This window comes from Trichosurus vulpecula, chromosome 1 (genome assembly GCF_011100635.1).
Source record: "Trichosurus vulpecula isolate mTriVul1 chromosome 1, mTriVul1.pri, whole genome shotgun sequence".
Lineage (NCBI taxonomy): Eukaryota > Metazoa > Chordata > Mammalia > Diprotodontia > Phalangeridae > Trichosurus > Trichosurus vulpecula.
The window spans coordinates 477871993-477891298 of NC_050573.1; the positions used below are offsets into that span (position 1 = coordinate 477871993).

Consider the following 19306-nt stretch of genomic DNA (forward strand, 5'->3'; position numbering starts at 1 on the left):
ATTTTGGACAGCCTGGCTGCAAACAATCACAAATACTAACTCTCTGCTTAGTATTCTCTGCCCCTCTGTCAACTCTGAGTTCCTGCTCCTTCTCCTTGAACTGAATTCCGATTCCTGTAGCTCTCACTGCCTCAATGTCTTCTTGGTATCTGCTTCTGAATCTTGCTGTTCTCAGTTCTGCTGTCAGTTCTGGGCTCTCTTTTTATACAGTCTTAGCAGGCATCTGATTGACTAGAATTCAGTGCACATACCATTGGCTCTGGTCTTAGCAACTCCCCTTAGGGCCTCATACCTAGTTAGTGAAAGGGTGTGGGCCTGCCTCTAATCAGGCCCTACCTTCAATGTGCTCAATCTTTCACTTACTGATTGGCCTTACAATATCCTTTAAGTTCCCTTCTAATTCTAAGATGCTAAAATGTCATTAAGGAAAATATTTCAGAAAACAGGTGGTCCTATGATGAGATTATACAATTTATGTCTGTTCGTAGTTCAAACAATGTTACCATGGGTAACAGAAGTTACTTACAGAAGTTAACTTATAATGTATTAATGATGCTATTGCAATATGTTATGTGGAGATTGCTTTGTATTAGTCAATGAACCGTCCCTTTCCCGAAGGACACTCCATGAGCACCTACAAAGTTCTGCATAGGAATTGTAAGAACCAGAAAGTGCTGCTGAAGAGCAAGGAGTATGACCAAGTGAGTAACGAGAAGGCAATTATTTCATTGCCATTTAATTCAAGTGAGCAGACAGCGTCATAGAAACCAGTTCCCCTTTTGGGTGTCATTTAGACCATTGCTAAGCAGACAATAAGTTAGAAATTTATGTTTAGAAAACTGAATGGAATCAGTGAGTCGTGTAGTTGGGGCCATATGTGGGACTCTTAAGATTTGCAAAGTCTGTTATATATGATCTCATTTGTTAATAACACTTTAGGATTCAGGGGTGGGGAACCTTAAGCACCCCTGCTTTAGGATATGGATAAGGAAACAAGCTGAAGTGACTTGTCCATGGTGATGTGGTTTCCCACTGTGCCATGTCTATCTCATTAAAGGACACTGGACAGGTGATAGTGGTGGCACAAGAAACTAATGGCTAAAATAACAATGGGAACCAATGTATTTATTTAATATTTAAAAATTTTATTTTTTCAATTAACAGTCTTATCTTCTCTCTCGCTTCTACTCCCAACCTCCTACAACAAATATGTATGGTAAAGCAAAATACATCCCCACACTGGCCATGTCCAAGAATGCTTGTTTCACCTAGCTTTATCTATGTATCATCTCTGTCAGAAGGTGGGAAATGTTCTGAAGTATTTGTCCTCTGAAATCATAGTTGATCATTACAGTGATCAGAGTTCTCAAGTCTTTCAGAATTGTTCATTTTTACGTTGTTTCAGCAACAGATCATTCTTCTGCCTCTTCTCATTCCACTCTGCATCAGCTGAAAGTTTGCATTTCCTCTAAAACATGTGGAAGCATACTGATACCTCTTCCCACCCTACTCTATCTCCTCTTCCCTCAGCCTACAGATCACAAAATGATATTAAGACAGTGCTTTAATCTCAAGTCATTGGTCACCCCCGGAATGAGAAAAATTATTCGTCTTTCTTTCATTATCAATGCCAAAACAATGTCCTGAATTTTTTTTAACATTATCAGTTCCTAAAAGGAAAGCTAGATCATCTGGAAGGATTCCTCTCTTAAGTGATTAAGGTAATGATTAGACTAAGAAAAGAAAGAAGAGGTCTTTGATTAGTTTGAATTATCCTTTGAGTTCAACTCTGTCCAGGAAAAAAAGGTGAATATTAGGGAAACAAGTGGTTAAAATGGTATTTAATGGTTTTATGAACATGATTCTCCAAGGTGTGTTAAAAATTATTCTGCTGCTTTAGAATCAAACAGCTGAATTTTATTCCTGTTTTATCTTAGTTGGGAATTTTGTCTGTTTGGAAAAACTACAAAAAGTGATTGTAAATGGCTTGAAAAATTTCCAAAAGCAGAATGTTTCTGTCCCTTGGGATTTTCTAACAAAGATATTTAAATTGAATTAGAATAATTTAATTCATAAATTCATCTTTGACAGGTGAGTGCCACAAAGACAAAATACAATATTTTCTTTCACAAGTATTCTATTTCTAAGCAGATTAAAGATAATTTACTGAAGCCCCAACATTACTGTGGTTTGCAGATTTTTTTATTTGTTAATATCACATAGGAAAATTTAAACAAGTTACATTATTTTAAAGAACATATTTTAATATGGAAACCCTTCTTTCCCTCCCTTTCTCTCACTCCCCCCCAACCTTGTTGTTTAAGAATCTAAGAACATAAGAAGAACCAAATAAAACAGGTTTTGCTGTAGCTTTTATTGAGAGTGTTCACATGATTAGGCAATATTACTTTCTTACAAAGTTTCGTTTTTTCTATCAAAAAAATCCGTAATCTTTATTATTACAAAAAAAAACCAGTACAAAAATGTCCAAAATATTGAAAATGCTTTCCCTCTCCCTCACAGCACCATTATACAGAATAGAGAATTATCAATAGCACAATGATAGTCCAGATGGAGAAATCTCCAAATAACCCCCAGACACATAGTGGTTTATTTCTCCTTCTCACAAAAGCTTTCAAAAATAAAGACCAAGAAAAATCCAGTAACACAAAAAAGGCAGAAAAATTTGAGGGATTTAAAAAAAAAAATTCACATCATCAGTAATTCACATCTTACGAAAAGTTATGGATAGGATTTCTTTTATAAAACATGTTTTTCAGTGTCAAAAAGGAAATTAAGGCCATTAGGCTTCCAGCTTATAAATTCACATAAAGGAAATACAAAAATACTTTGTGCTTCTGAGAAGGTTCTGAGTGTATGTTGATAAGGATTACTGCAGTTTCTTATTTTGAGAAAGACATTTGGACAGTTTACATAATTGCACAGCTTCTCTTGGATGTTCTTGGGTCTCCCTGATTAGGAAAGAAGAAAAAAAAAGTTATTGTGAAGAAAGAGAAACATAGAATCTTAGAGCTAGCTTAGTAATCAAGTTCAGCCTTGTCCCAGTTTATAAATAGTTAACTTGAGAACCAAAGGTTATAAGGAACCTTCCAGTCACATGAAGAAATTTTAAAAATTGAACACCAAAGTAAAAACTTACAGCAATGGTTTTACTAATGCCAACACATTAATCATGTTCTGTGATTAATGTGTACATGTATATGTGTATACACACAGACATCAGTACTTTAATGTAGCAAAGGACTGGAGATAAAGTGAGTGCCCATCAATTAGGAATGGTTGAAAAAATTATAGGATATGAATGAACAGAATTAGGGACATAGAGAAACCTCAGAAGATTTTAATAAACTGATGCATAGTCAAATAAATAGAACCATGAGGAAAGTTCCTACAATGACCACATCAAAAAGGTAAACATAATGACTAATTGTGGCTCCAGAAGACTGATAGTGAACGATGCTTGCCATTTCTTGTTGGCAAGGTGATGGACTAGAGGTCCAGAAGGAGATATATAATTATAGAGATAGCCAATATGTGGATTTATTTTTCTTGACAGCACTTATTTTCTTACAGCATTTCTTGGGGACAGAGGTATGAAGGGAGTAGTTACAGTGACACCAAAAAGGAAAAACAAAATTACCTAAAATATATAGCAAAAAGCAAAATTAAGTTTATAAGGGGACACAAACAAGGCAGTGTCAGGAACTATCATTTTAAATTTGAAATAGACTTAAAACGATATTACATAGCAGAGATTCAGTTTCATATGTAGTGTTCCTTTTCTGTTCTTCATATGGGAAAATGTTTTTGTTTGTTGAGGTTTGTCAAATTTACAATACTGAAAAGGAAAAAAAATTCCCCCCAAATGACTCACTAAAGAGTATTACACTTACAAGATCTTAACCTTTTGTGTCTCATTTTGTATAGCTCTATTTCAGCGGTTTTGCCTACAAAGAACATGATGTATGTTGTCTTAGTGCTCCATCAATGTTCTTATGTCGCCAATAAATGAATAGCTTGCTAACTGCTGAACTACCACACCAATACATGTTATATGATTATACCATCCTCTCCAAATACTTGCAACCATTATCAATATACTACATATTATCAACATACTATATTCCAGGACCTGCCTTTTCTTGATGTCAACACCTGGATTACATTTTTCTTCTTCACCCCATTTCCAACTATGACTACTCTATGTCAGTGACCCATATAGTACTTTGACTTAACACCATTTCTCAGCCTCAACCTCTTCATCCCTGTTCTACATTAGCCTCTCACCAGTAACAGCTATATCCTGAATTTCATCATGGGCATGGCACTGATTCAACCACCATGATCTCAAAATCGATGTTCTCATCTCCACCTACGACCTTCTTACCCATCAACTCTGACACTGCCTTTACCTTAAACCTAGTGAAGTCCTTATTGTTACTACCTACTTTACCTCTTCCATTGTCCCAGTTATACCTCACTACTTAGCTGGCCTGGAATGCACGTTCATTTTAATCTTGCCCTCACTGACATGCTACTCTTTTCCTTTCTGTATTGGTAGTTCCCAATTTTGTATTCTCGACGCTCTTCTCCCACTACTGTTCTCCTTTTACATTTCTCCTATAGGATTACAGAACATTATTGGAGGGGAGAAGTCCTGAAACAAAGCAAAACTGGCCCCATTATAAATTAATGTTACTTCTTAATGAGCTGTTGCTGTTACTCAGTAATCCTTCTATTTATCTCATGTTAGTTCTCTGGAACATTTTTCACAATAGCTCTTGAAATCTTCTCTGGCATCCATTGCCCCTCCCTGCAACCTAGTAACCTATTATCCTACTTTGCAGAGAAAATCAAGGCCACCCATCTTAAGCTTCCTCAGCCCTCTTATCTCTCTTATGTTAATCTTTTAATTCTTCATTCCTTTCTCCTATGAAAAGCTACTCCTCTTTTCTAAGATCAACTCTTCAACCTATGAGTTTAAGTGAATTCCCTTTTGCTTTCTGAGCAAATTGTTTCATTCATTGTTTTTGCTTCCTCAACATTAACACAGTTCCTGGCACATAGCAGGTGCTTAATACTTAGAGCAGAATGATTCTGACACCTTGCTCTCTCAATTATCCTACTTCCAGTCTTGGTAACACATCGTGTTTTCTTCCCTCAACTCTTTCTCCTGTGTTTTCATCCCTTGATGCCTCAGAATTCCACTGGCCCCCCATGGCTCCTGTAAGCCATACTATTTTTTATTAAATTAATTTCACTGTTACACTTCTTCCAACTTGTGATGTACACCTACCATTACCTCCACTTCCTGTCTTTTATTAACCCTTGAAATCTATTCTGACTTTTCCTTCTCTTCTCCTTAAACTGCTCCCTCAAAAGTCACTAGAGATTTTTTCTAGTCACCAAGTATCAAGTCCTGTGGGCAGCCCCCACCCCCAGCTGTCATTCCCTTTGATTATTCAAACTGACTCTGCTGATCACCTTTTTCTTCCTTGAACTCTGGGTCACCGTGCTATTCTAACTCTCCCAGTTCTGTGATCCATTCTTCTACTTCTTTCAATAACATTTCTTTTTCCTACTCTGAGTACCTCAATGCTCAACAGCTGGCCTTTTACTCTTTCCCTCTGTATATTCTCTAGCCATGTTCTGTCATCACCTCAAAAAAAAAAAATTGGCTTCCCTTCTCTTAACTTTCTCACTTATGCCACTGGAATCACAAATTTTCCAGTCCCCCAGGCTAGGAACCTGAAAGTCATCTTTGATATTCCCTTTCTCTCAAGCATTCCCCCGTCTTTTCCATATCAATAAGTCCTGTTAATTCTTTTCTCAAGTTTCATTCACTCCTTCTACTCTAGGTTCAGACTCTTGGCTTCTCATGCAGGTGACTGAAAGCAAAGTTCCAGTTTAATTAATTTGAATGATAATATGGGGTTTCTTTATTTTATAAGTTTTTTAAAGTAGCTAAAAATCTCTCTTGATTAATAAGAATCTAATAATTTTTCCTCTTGATATATGAATATAGTTTATTCTTCCCAATTTATTTTCAAAAGGTTACATATGATTGAGCAGTTTCCAATTAATTAAACACACTTCTGACTTCTTTTTAAATACGTTTAATACAACTAATATATTTTATTAACAAAATTTCAAACAAATGAATAGAGTAATACCTGCTGGTGAGAGCCATTCTCTTCCTCAACTATTTCAATAACTTCTTTCCTTCCCTCTTCCTCTTCTTCCTCCTCCTCTTCAGGTAAGGTTGTTCTGAAGACTGTACTTCTTTGAGCAACCTCCTGAAAATAAAAGTAGGTTTATAATTACAAGTATGAATAAGGCATAACATTTGAACTCATGCAGGCTGGTCATATGGGACAACCTCTTCTAGGAGGAAGAGGGAGTGCATATTGACAGAAACAGCAAAAGTGACTGATAAATCCATAGCCAGAGGAATCACACTTTTGGCTGATAAAATAATGACAATTATCTTAAAACATAAAGAACTCAGTGGGAAATATTAAAACCACAAGAGACTGGGAAATCCATATTATATTTATCATCTTGTTTACTTATTGAAGTAGTCTTAAGATCTTTTCAGTGAGTGTTTAAGAAGCTAAGCAGCAATTGAACAATTTTGTTCAATTACAAAAAGCAACTATATTACCCACATGCACAATAATTTACCAAACATTATACATAAAATAACAGTTCTATAGTAGCAACTTGCACTAGGATTTTTAAAAAAGCCAATAACCCTTTTATCTAAGCAAAACAGCAAAGAGAAACTGGAGAAGTTATACAGATTATAAGATACCAAAGAATACATAAGAATAAATAGGCTCATTAGTTGGGAGTGAGATTTAAGATTTTGGTTCAACCCATGAGAGACAACAGAACTCTCCAAGGAAAAAAGATGATCTATTCTTAGCAGTCTGTAGAACTGTAATTTCTAGAGAATTAGGAATTTTTATATGAATTCCACTGATGAGAAATTTGAAATAAGAATTAAAAATAACATCACCACTAAAAATCTAAAAACACAAGAAAACAATATGCTGGCTAAGAAGCAAAAAGAGTGTTTCAAAAAGTTCCAATTATTACCAAGTCAGCAATTAACAAGTTGCCTGAAAATGACAGCAATTAATAAACTGCCTAAAAATGCTATAATATTTATACTGCCTCGCTGAACCTTTGACTCAGTTCCAAACTTATGACATACTCAAATAATACAAATATATAAAATAGACCTAGATATAATGAAAACTCTATATAGCATTTGATATCTATATGACAAACTGCACCCTATTTAAAATATGCTACCAACATCACATGAAGAACAATAAGATATATAAAACTTTTCATACAACTTAAGCCTATAATGATTCTACCTAAACTTAAATCTAGGGCAGGTCCTACTTCCGGGGGCGGAGCCAAGATGGCAGCTGGAAAGCAGTGAGCTCCCCAGCGAGTCCCTCCAAAAACCTATAAAAAATGGCTCTGAACAAATTCTAGAACTGCAGAACCCACAAAACAGAAGAGGGAAGCAGGGCTCCAGCCCAGGACAGCCTGGATGGTCTCTGGGTGAGGTCTATCCCACACGAAGCTGGGATATGGGAGCAGAGCAGAGCCCAGCGTGAGCTGCTTGGACCAACCAGACCAGGAGCCGGGCAGAGTGGGCCCTAGCGCCCTGTATCAGTGAGCTGTGGCAGTTACCAGACTTCTCAACCCACAAACACCAAAGACAACAGAGAAGGTTAGTGGGAAAAGCTTTGGGAGTGGAAGGAGTTCACCGTTTGGCCACCGCCCTTGGGCAGCGGAGGTGGGGCAGCTATAGCTGCTGTTGCTTCCGGCCCCAGGCCCACCTGGTGGAAGGAATTATGTGGCGGATCAGAGCAGGAGTGCACAGCCTGCTGAAGATCTAAGCCCAGTGCGGGTTGGGGGTTCTTGGGGAAGGAAGAGTGCTGGTGTGGTAGAGCTGGCACATCCCCCCCAAACGTGGAACATAGAACTCTTTAGTCTACAAGCAGTCATACCCCACTGAAAAACTCAAGGGTCAGGTTAGTTGGTTGGGAATATGGCCAGGCAGCGAAAACACACCCAGATTCAGTCTCAGACTTTGGATTCTTTCTTTGGTGACAAAGAAGACCAAAACATACAGCCTAAAGAAGTCAACAAAGTGCAAGAGCCTACACCAAAAGCCTCCAAGAAAAACATGAACTGGTCCCAGGCTATGGAAGAGCTCAAAAAGGATTTGGAATAGTTAGAGAAGTAGAGGAAAAATTGGGAAGAGAAATGAGAAGGATGCGAGAAAACCATGAAAAACAAATCAATGACTTGCTAAAGGAGACCCAAAAAAATACTGAAAAATACACTGAAGAAAACAACACCTTAAAAAATAGAGGTCCAACGGACCACTGAAGAAAATACTACCTTAAAAATTAGACTGGAGCAAGTGGAAGCTAGTGACATGATGAGAAATCAAGATATTATAAAACAGAACCAAAGGAATGAAAAAATAGAAGACAATGTGAAATATCTCATTGGAAAAACCACTGACCTGGAAAACAGATCCAGGAGAGATAATTTAAAAATTATTGGACTACCTGAAAGCCATGATCCAAAAAAGAGCCTAGATATCATCTTTCAAGAAATTATCAAGGAGAACTGCCCTGAGATTCTAGAGCCACAGGGCAAAATAGAAATTGAAAGAATCCACCGATTGCCTCCTCAAATAGATCCCAAAAAGAAATCTCCTAGGAATATTGTCGCCAAATTCCAGAGCTCCCAGAGCAAGGAGAAAATACTGCAAGCAGCCAGAAACAAACAATTTGAGTATTGTGGAAACACAATCAGAATAATCCAAGATCTGGCAGCTTCTACATTAAGAGATCAAAGGGCTTGGAATATGATATTCCAGAGGTCAATGGAGCTAGGATTAAAACCTAGAATCACCTACCCAGCAAAACTGAGTATCATGCTCCAAGGCAAAATATGGACTTTCAATAAAATAGAGGTCTTTCAAGCTTTCTCAGTGAAAAGACCAGAGCTGAATAGAACATTTGACTTTCAAACACAAGAATCAAGAGAAGCATGAAAAGGTAAACAAAAAAGAGAAATCATAAGGTACTTACTAAAGTTGAACTGTTTTGTTTACATTCCTACATAGAAAGATGATGTGTATGATTCATGAGACCTCAATATCATAGTAGCTGAAAGGAATATGTATATATATATATATATGTGTGTATATATATATATGAATGTGCATGTATGTATATACATGTGTGTGTAGATATATATATATATACATACATACAGAGAGAGAGAGAGAGAGAGAGAGAGAGAGGACACAGGGTGAGTTGAAGATGAAGGGAAGATATCTAAAAGAAATAAAATCAAATTAAGGGATGAGAGAGGAATATATTGAGAGAGGGAGATAGGGAGAGATAGAATGGGGTGGATTATCTCGCATAAAGCTGGCAAGAGGAAGCAGTTCTGTGGGAGGAGGGGAGAGGGCAGGTGAGGGGGGAATGAGTGAATCTTGCTCTCATCAAATTTGACCTGAGGAGGGAATACCATACATACTCAATTGGGTATCTTACCCCACAGGAAAGAAGAGGGAAGAAGATAAAAAAAGCGGGAGATGATGGAGGGGAGGGCAGATGGGGGTGGAGGTAATCAAAAACAAACACTTTGGAAAGAGGACAGGGTCAAGGGAGAAAATTCAATAAAGCGGGATGGGTTGGGAAGGAGCAAAATATAGTTAGTCTTTCACAACATGAGTATTGTGGAAGGGTTAAACATAATGATACACATGTGGCCTATGCTGAATTGCTTGACTTCTTAGGGAGGGTGGGTGGAAAGGGAAGAGGGGAGAGAATTTGGAACTCTAAGTTTTAAAAACATATCTTCAGAAACAAAAAAAAAAAGTTTTTGCATGCAACTAGAAAATAAGATACACAGGCAATGGGGCATAGAAATTTATCTTGCCCTACAAGAAAGGAAGTGAAAAGGGGATGGGAGGGTAGTGGGGTGACAGAAGGGAGGGCTGACTAGGGAACAGGGCAACCAGAATATACGTCATCTTGGAGTTGGGGGGGAGGGTAGAAATGGGGAGAAAATTCAACTCTTGTGAAAATCAATGCTGAAAACTAAATATGTTAAATAAATTTTAAAAAATAAAAAAATATCTAGGGCAGGTAGGTATTGCCATGACTAGCACACTGGTCTTGAAGCCAAGAAGATCCGAGTTCAAATCTGGATTCAGACACTTACTAGCTGTATGACCCTGGGCTAGTCATTTAACCCTTATTTGTCTCAGTTCTTCATCTGTAAAATGGGGACACACTGGAGAAGGAAATGGAAAATCACTGTAGTATCTTTGCCAGGAAAGCTCCATGAACAAAAGTCCATGGAGTTATATAGAGTTGGACAGGACTACACAACAAATTTAAATCCATCATTAACTGTTGCCTTGTAGTGTTCAATTATTCAATTATTTAATTCAACTATTTAAATAACCATGAAAGCTCTGGGGAAACTGGCAGCATTAAAACAAATTCCTTGGGTCTCTTCATAATCTGGGTCAAAAGCAGCCATTTAAACTTAGAATCTAATAATATTTTAGCTCAGCACACTTTAGTCTAACCTGATAACAGACAGGTGTGATTTCAAACGGTTTGTAATACTCTATTTCCTAGTATATGCAGCTTGAAATTCCTGGGAGGATGGAAATTGAGATTTAGAATGCTTAGGGTATCTTTATCTGGTAAGTCTCAAAGAAAGGTAAAAGAGGCAGGGGATTGGGAATTCATCCAGCTCTTTAAGGAAGCAGAGGAAGATTACATGGAGGAGTTGGGAATTTCCACCACATGTTTGAGGAAATACATGAATTTATGGATAATAACCTTTTTTTCTTTTGAAGTACTAAGAGCACTGGATCTTAGAAATTAAAATGTTATCATCTGCAATTATAAATCTGGATTTGATATAAGCCAAAATCTGTCCTGAAGGAAATAAAAATGGGGTGGGGGGGGATGGATGATGATGACGGTGTCTAAGTGTGCTATCATATCAGAATATGGTAAATTTGAATCTTAACACAAAGGACACTTATTTGACATTAAGAAATTTATTAGCTCTATGTATTCTTAATTGTCACAGGTAGATGCTGACTTGGTACAAAAAGATATTTTGTTTAAAAAAACAAGGTTCTGCCTATAGCCCAACAGAAGGGAAACAAGTTTATATCAAAGGGTCTCATAGTATATTATCTAATATCCTGCATTATCTCACAGCATGTCAATCCTTCCCTGCCAAAATGAACCCTGATGATTCTTACTTCTCTTCTTTGAAGTTGCTCGTTGGTTGAATGTTGCAACCTGCTCACACTACGTACCTCTCCACTGACCTCCAAGTAAAATTCAGTTTTAAATTTTCTAAGATTCTTGTATTCTATGTCATGCTACCATATAAAAGCAACACTGATAGAATTACTGGGATTAAAAAGATGGACTTTTGAAAATGAAGCGTGGTATCATTCAAGGAATTTAGTAATTCTGAAAAGTCAATGCAGCCCACTCTCCTCTTCCAATTTAACTCTGAACACAATTTATCCATCTGCACAGACTATCACAGACACTAAAAACAAGTTCTGCAGAGTATTTATACAAATGCATGTTGTAATTAGGGAAGTAAACATTCTTCATCCATTTGGTCTGTGTGATGGTTAGGATAAACTTCTTTGCGTGATTATAGATCTTTCTCCTGGAGAATTCTGGAGCTTGATGTAATAACTCGCAACCAGAAACATCTCAAAGAGTTCACTATTAACAGAAAAGCCATCTTCAGTGTAGACACTAGGCTGGATCACCTCCCTCCCAGTGGACTTTGGTAAGTATACATTTCTCAGTTTCATACACTTACATAAAAGTTATCTTTATTATGTTATCTTTCACAGAATCTAGAGAAGTCTAAGGAGGGAACTAAAATTAAGGGAAACAATACACTTAGCAAAGTCGAAGTATATAAAATAAATACACAGAAATCAGTATTTAAATATATTCCCCCCAAAAAACAGCAGGAAGAGATAGAAAAAGAAATTCCAATCAAAATAACTATGGGATGTATAAAATACTTGGATGTCTACCAAGACACACACAGCAACTATATGAAATATTCTTTCCAAAAATAAAGACGGACCTAAGTAACTGAGGAAATAGTAACTACTCATTCCAGTACAACAATAATGACAAATACTACCTAAATTAATTTATTCAATACTTATTCAAAAGTCGGGGGGAAAAATCACAGTAATTTTGATAAATAGGATAAGGTAAATCATAAAATGCAACACAAATAGTAGCTATTATTAAAAATGTCTTTGGTCCTAAGTTGTTAATTATTAATTATTTCATGATTCCTTTGGTGGGGGGGGGCGGGGTGAAAGGAGGGAGACACAGGAGAAAAGCAGATCATGTTTAAGCTAAACAATTTTTTTTGGCTTTTTTTGGGCAGGGCAATTGGGGTTGAGTGATTTGCCCAAGGTCACACAGCTAGTACATGCACACACACATATACACATACAATTTATAGACATATTTTATCATGTATGTTTATGCACAGTGACTGGACCACATATGTTTCATTGGTGCTGTTGACAGATTATTAACTATTATAATATGTCTGGACCAAATCACAAGTAGTTGCTTGGAATGAAGATGACCAGGAGCTAAGGTTTTCTGTTGAATAATTTCTCATTGTAATTTGAGTCCAGGTAAAAAGAACTAAACAGAAGTATCAAACACCCAGTAGGAATCAGATTAAAATGTAAATGGGAAATATTTAACAATAAAACATAGAAATACAATAAAACACAGAAAAGGAAGTAACATGGTTTTCTCAATCCTCTTGGTAGGGAGGACAGAATAAGATATTCAAGGTATTTGGAGTCAGAGGAACCAGATTTAAATTCCAGCTCTGCCACTTACTACCTGTGACACCTTGAACAAGTCATCTAAAGCTCTCTAAGTTTCAGCATCTTCATGGATAAAATGAGGAAGTTACAATTCATCTCTAAATCTATGATCCTATGAACTCTAAAGAACTAGGTTATTTACTATACGGGTATTTTGCTTTACCGGATACTGCTTTAGTATGTAGGTGTCTAATACTTAGGTTTTTTTAATATAAAGTACAGACTCAAATATAATAGTTTGAAACTCATGTTTACTCTTTTAGTTTTTTTTAACTAATTGATGTATTGTATATGTATTTTTACTTAATGGGAAGATCTTTCCCATCCATTAATAGGCCCATGTGACCTGCTTAAGTCACATGGAAGCCTAAGCCACATGAGTTTGAGTCACATGAGCCTGGTTCACAAGGGTTGTGATGCCCTCTGACCCTGAGGAAGTGTATGTATACACTCTGAGGTTAGCATTTTGCTTTGGGACTCACAGGAAGTGTTCGTGTGATGTAGTCAGATGAGACTCTGGGTAGCTGTCAAGGACCGCTCCTCCTCCGCAGCTTTGAAAAACCCAGATGTGGGTGCTTCTCTCTCTGGTAACTATGTATGTATTGTTTTTGGTCAGACAATTGGAAGCCCTGTCTGTTGGTCTTTGCTGTTTGTATTTGCTCCGTTTAGGTAATTTCTGCTTGTATTTTCTCTGAAGTTCAAGGTACTGACTGTTCCCCTGAACTAAATGAATGATATATGTATGTTTGAAAATAAGATAGTTGACCCCTTTTATGTTGCTTTCCTTTAGAGAAGCAGATCAAAGAACTTGTGCTAGCAGCCCTCCCGTGCGCTGGTGTTATTGGTCTTACACCCCCACAGCAGGTGCAAGTAACATTGTTGTTACATGTATTTGGTTTCCCAGCTTGACACTTCAATATTTACATTTGGTCCTACCCTAATAGGATTTATCTCCATGTAGTCAAGTGAGAAGCACCAAAGAACACTGAACTAATGCCAGTGTACAGAACTGAGAAACAAAAAAGTATCAAATCAAGGCCCTGGCTTCTTCCTCCTAAGGGATAAAAACCAATCACCACCACTACCACCCAGCATTCTGTGGTTAAATTCAATACAATTCATAACTTGCCTTTTTAAGAAACCCCCAGTTTTTTGAAAAGGAAGCATTCTTGTGACTCTCACCTTCTGGCTGTGCCATCAACAAGACACTCACTCTTTCTGCTTCAGGCATTTTCTCTGGCTGTCCCCCATCTGCTCTGACTGTTGACCACCTTGGCTTCCTTTAAGTCCCGACTAAAATCCCATCTTCTACAGGAAATCTTCCCAGACTTAATTCCAGCACATCCCTCTATTAATTATCTCCTATTTATTCTGTATATAGTTAGCCCGTATACATTTGTTTGCATGTTGTCTCCTCCATGTAGAATGCATGCTCCTTGAGGGCAAAGACTGTTTCTTGCCTCTTTTTGTATCTCCAAAACTTAGCAGAGTGTCTGGCATACAGCAAGCACTTGATAAATGCTTATTGATTGGATCCAGATTCCTGTATATGATGTAAGAGTTAGTTTAAAGGGGTGCAGGGATATGGCACAAAGCCACAAATTTTAAAAACTAGGCTTACCACACTGGTAACTGTTTCATTTCGAGGCCAATTCCTTAAGAAATTGTTAAAGGTTGGAGGAAAATAATGGAGGGAGAAATATCAATATGATTCCGATGCTACTTCACTTTCTTGTCCTACTTAATACCTTCATTATGGAGAAATCATCAAATTCAGATGAGCTTTACAGTAAGTCTTTTTAAAGACTTATTAACAAAAATAGACTCATCTAATATGTTTTGGGTTTGCCTTCAGGATTCAATCATATATTTACTCTGATTCCTGAAATGTGATCACAATTTTATAATTTAAGCTATACATGGGATAGAATAGTGGTGTCAAACCCAAACAGAAAGAGAGGCCACCAAACTGTACGTAAGGATTGCTGTAGCTGCATACTAACTTAGAAAACCACCACATTCTATTATAATTTTTAAAAAATTGTTAAATATTTCCCAATTACATTTTAATCACTTGGGCTACAGTCAGGCTTGTGTCCCTATACATCTCTAGTGTAGAAGACTAAATTCAGAGTCAGATAACTTGTCTGAATCCCAGTTCTGTTGCTTGCTGGTAGATATAACCTTGGGTATTCTCTCTGCCCCATTTTACTAGTCTACATAATGGAAAGAATATCTGCAATGCCTTGTAAGCTATAAAGTTATATAAACACCAGCTATCATGAATAAGCTGCCTTGGTTCTGAATTATTAGTTTAATTACAATTAATATTATTTACTTCTAGGGGGCGGAGCCAAGATGGCGACTGGTAAGCTCGGACTACAGTGAGCTCCGTACCCGAGTCCCTCCAAAAACCTATAAAAATGGCTCTGAACCAATTCTAGAACGGCAGAACCCACAGAACAGCAGAGGGAAGCAGGGCTCCAGCCCAGGACAGCCCGGATAGTCTCTGGGTGAGCTCTATTCCACACGGAGCTGGGAGCTGGGAGCTGGGAGCTGGGAACGGAGTGGAGCAGAGCCCAGCCTGAGCGGCGTGGACGATCCAGACCGGAAGCCGGGCGGAGGGGGCCCTAGCGCCCTGAATACGTGAGCAATTACCAGACCCCTCGACCCACAAACACCAAAGACTGCGGAGAAGGTTAGTGGGAAAAGCTGCGGGAGTAGAAGGAGTTCGCGGTTCGGCTTCCAGCCCCGGGGGCAGCGGAGGTGGGGCAGCTACAGCTGTTGTTACTTCCGGCTCCAGGCCCACCTGGTGGGGGGAATTAAGTGGCGGATCACAGCAGGGGTGCACAGCCTGCCGAAGATCTGAGCCCAGTCTGGACTGGGGGTCCTTGGGGAAGGAGGAGTGCGGCTCTCACAGAGCTGGCACCTCCCCCCCAAACGTAGAACATAGAACTCTGTAATCTACAAGCAGTCATACCCCACTGAAAAGCTCAAGGGTCAAGTTAGTTGGTTGGGAATATGGCCAGGACGCGAAAACGCGCCCAGATTCAGTCTCAGACTTTGGATTCTTTCTTTGGTGACAAAGAAGACCAAAACATACAGCCTAAAGAAGACAGCAAAGTCATAGAGCCTACAACCAAAGCCTCCAAGAAAAACATGAACTGGCCCCAGACCATAGAAGAACTCAAAAAGGATTTGGAAAAGCAAGTTAGAGAAGTAGAGGAAAAATTGGGAAGAGAAATAAGAAGGATGCGAGAAAACCATGAAAAACAAGTCAATGACTTGCTAAAGGAGACCCAAAAAAATACGGAAAAATACACTGAAGAAAACAACACCTTACAAAATAGACTAACTCAAATGGCAAAAGAGCTCCAAAAAGCCAATGAGGAGAAGAATTCCTTGAAAGGCAGAATTAGCCAAATGGAAAAGGAGGTCCAAAAGACCACTGAAGAAAATACTACTTTAAAAATTAGATTGGAGCAAGTGGAAGCTAGTGACTTTATGAGAAATCAGGATATTATAAAACAGAAGCAGAGGAATGAAAAAATGGAAGACAATGTGAAATATCTCCTTGGAAAAACCACTGACCTGGAAAATAGATCCAGGAGAGATCATTTAAAAATTATTGGACTACCTGAAAGCCATGATCAAAAAAAGAGCCTAGATACCATCTTTCAGGAAATTATCAAGGAGAACTGCCCTGATATTCTAGAGCCACAGGGCAAAATAGAAATTGAAAGAATCCATCGATCGCCTCCGCAAATAGATCCCAAAAAGAAATCTCCTAGGAATATTGTTGCCAAATTCCAGAGCCCCCAGATCAAGGAGAAAATACTGCAAGCAGCCAGAAAGAAACAATTTGAATATTGTGGAAACCCAATCAGAATAACCCAAGACCTGGCAGCTTCTACATTAAGAGATCGAAGGGCGTGGAATGCGATATTCCGGAGGTCAATGGAGCTAGGATTAAAACCTAGAATCACCTACCCAGCAAAACTGAGTATCATGTTCCAAGGCAAAATATGGACTTTCAATAAAATGGAGGACTTTCAAGCTTTCTCAGTGAAAAGACCAGAACTGAATAGAAAATTTGACTTTCAAACACAAGAATCAAGAGAAGCATGAAAAGGTAATCAAGAAACGGAAATTGCAAGGGACTTACTAAAGTTGAACTGTTTTGTTTACATTCCTACATGGAAAGATGATGAGTATGATTCATGAGACCTCAGTATTAGGGTAGTTGAAGGGAATATGCATATATATATATATGCATATATATATGTTTATGTATATATATAAGTGAATGTGTATGTATGCATGTATCTATGTGTATATGTATGTATGTGTATGTATGTGTATATATATATATATATGTAAAAGAAAGAGAGCAGACACAGGGTGAGTTGAGGATGAAGGGAAGATAGCTAAAAGAAATAAAATGAAATTAAGGGATGAGAGAGTAACTTACTGAGAGAGGGAGATAGGGAGAGATAGAATGGGGTGGATTATCTCCCATAAAGGTGGCAAGAGGAAGCAGTTCTAGGAGAGGAGGGGAGTGGGCAGGTGAGGAGGGAATGAGTGAACCTTGCTCTCATCAGATTTGGCCTGAGGGGGAATACCATACATACTCAGTTGGGTATCTTACCCCACAGGAAAGAAGAGGGAGGAAGATAAAAAAAAAAAAATGAAAGGCAGGGGGATGATGGAGTGGAGGGCAGATGGGGGTGGAGGTAATCAAAACAAACACTTTGGAAAGGGGACAGGGTCAAGGGAGAAAATTCAATAAAGCGGGATGGGTTGGGAAGGAGCAAAATGTAGTTAGCCTTTCACAACATGAATATTGTGGAAGGGTTATACATAATAATACATGTGTGGCCTAGGTTGAATTGCTCAACTTCTTAGGGAGGGTGGGTGGGAAGGGAAGAGGGAAGGGAATTTGGAACTCAAAGTTTTAAAATCAGATGTTCAAAAACAAAAAAACTTTTTGTATGCAACTAAAAAATAAGATACACAGGCAATGGGGCGTAGAAATTTATCTTGCCCTACAAGAAAGGAAGGGAAAAGGGGATGAGAGGGGAGGGGGGTGATAGAGGGGAGGGCTGACTGGGGAACAGGGCAACCAGAATATACGCCATCTTGGAGTGGGGGGGGAGGGCAGAAATGGGGAGAAAATTTGTAATTCAAACTGTTGTGAAAATCAATGCTGAAAACCAAATATGTTAAATAAATAAATTGCATTAAAAAAAAAATATTATTTACTTCTTTATTTGCATGTTTCAACTGACAATTTTTCAAGAGAGAGTCCTACTGCAGTTGTATTAATGAAGTTAAAGATCACAGGATTATAGATGTTAAAGCTTGAAGGGACCTTAGATACCTCTGTTTTACATAATACACAAATTTATACAATACACAAACTGAGGCACAGAGAGATTAAGTGACTTGCTAAGGTTGAATAACTCATAAATGTCTGAGGAGAGATTTGAACCCAGGTCACTCAGACTCTAAACCCAGTGCCCTATTCATTATACAACACTGTGTCTAAATTGGGGATTCTTAACCTGGGGTCTAGGAATTAGTTTTTGAAAAAATATTCTGATAACTATATTTTGATATAACTGGTTTTCTTAGTAGTCCTATTTATTTGTGTTGGGACTTGGACTCCACTATCATCATACTTCTGGTAAACTTGTTAGCCTGCAAGAATTCAATAGCTTTGATATTCACAACTCTTGAGTACCCTCAGTACCCTCTGCCCCTTTGGAAGGCTAGAGGGCAGAGGAAAACTCCCCAAAGCCTACACTTAAAAAGGGCTCACAGAACAGCTGGCTATTCATTTCCTACTAGTTACACTCCTTGGATTGAACTCCACCATGCTCTTCCTTCCTCCATGCCCCTTGCCCCACTTTTCAGCTTTGTTCTGTGTGCTATGCTCCTTGAGGTCAGGACTACCTTTATTTCTTTTATTTCTATTTCTAGCACATAGTACTTAGCATATAGGAAGGGTTTAATAAATGTTAATTGACTATTATTTGTTATTTTGAGACTGTGAAGTGGACTATGACAAAAAAAGATTAAACATTCTTTTTCTAAATTGTCTTACCTCTCCCTGAGAATTTTTTAATATAACCTTTACATCTTCACCAGTACCCCAAGAGTTCTGGTTCTTCCAGATAAGGTCAGTGGGAGGAGATGCAGTGACTCCAGCATTTGCAGCCCAAATCTGGGAAATAAGAAAGAACATCATTATACACAAAATCCTTTCCCATGATATTAATGGAATGATAATCCAACTTCTTAGCCAAA

The 19306-nt window shown here is 38.0% G+C and overlaps 1 protein-coding gene across 1 annotated transcript in view; it reads right to left on the reverse strand.

Moving 5' to 3' along the window:
• Positions 1–2355: 2355 nt before the first annotated feature.
• Positions 2356–19306, reverse strand: part of LMNB1 (lamin B1) — a 79963-nt gene continuing 63012 nt past the window's right edge. Inside the window, exons 10-12 of the mRNA XM_036742108.1 lie at positions 19104–19223; positions 6195–6317; positions 2356–2972 (exon numbers count right to left, since the gene is read on the reverse strand). Coding sequence (XP_036598003.1) covers positions 2931–2972; positions 6195–6317; positions 19104–19223 — 285 coding nt within the window. The 3' untranslated portion in view covers positions 2356–2930. The remainder of the gene's footprint in view (positions 2973–6194; positions 6318–19103; positions 19224–19306) is intronic.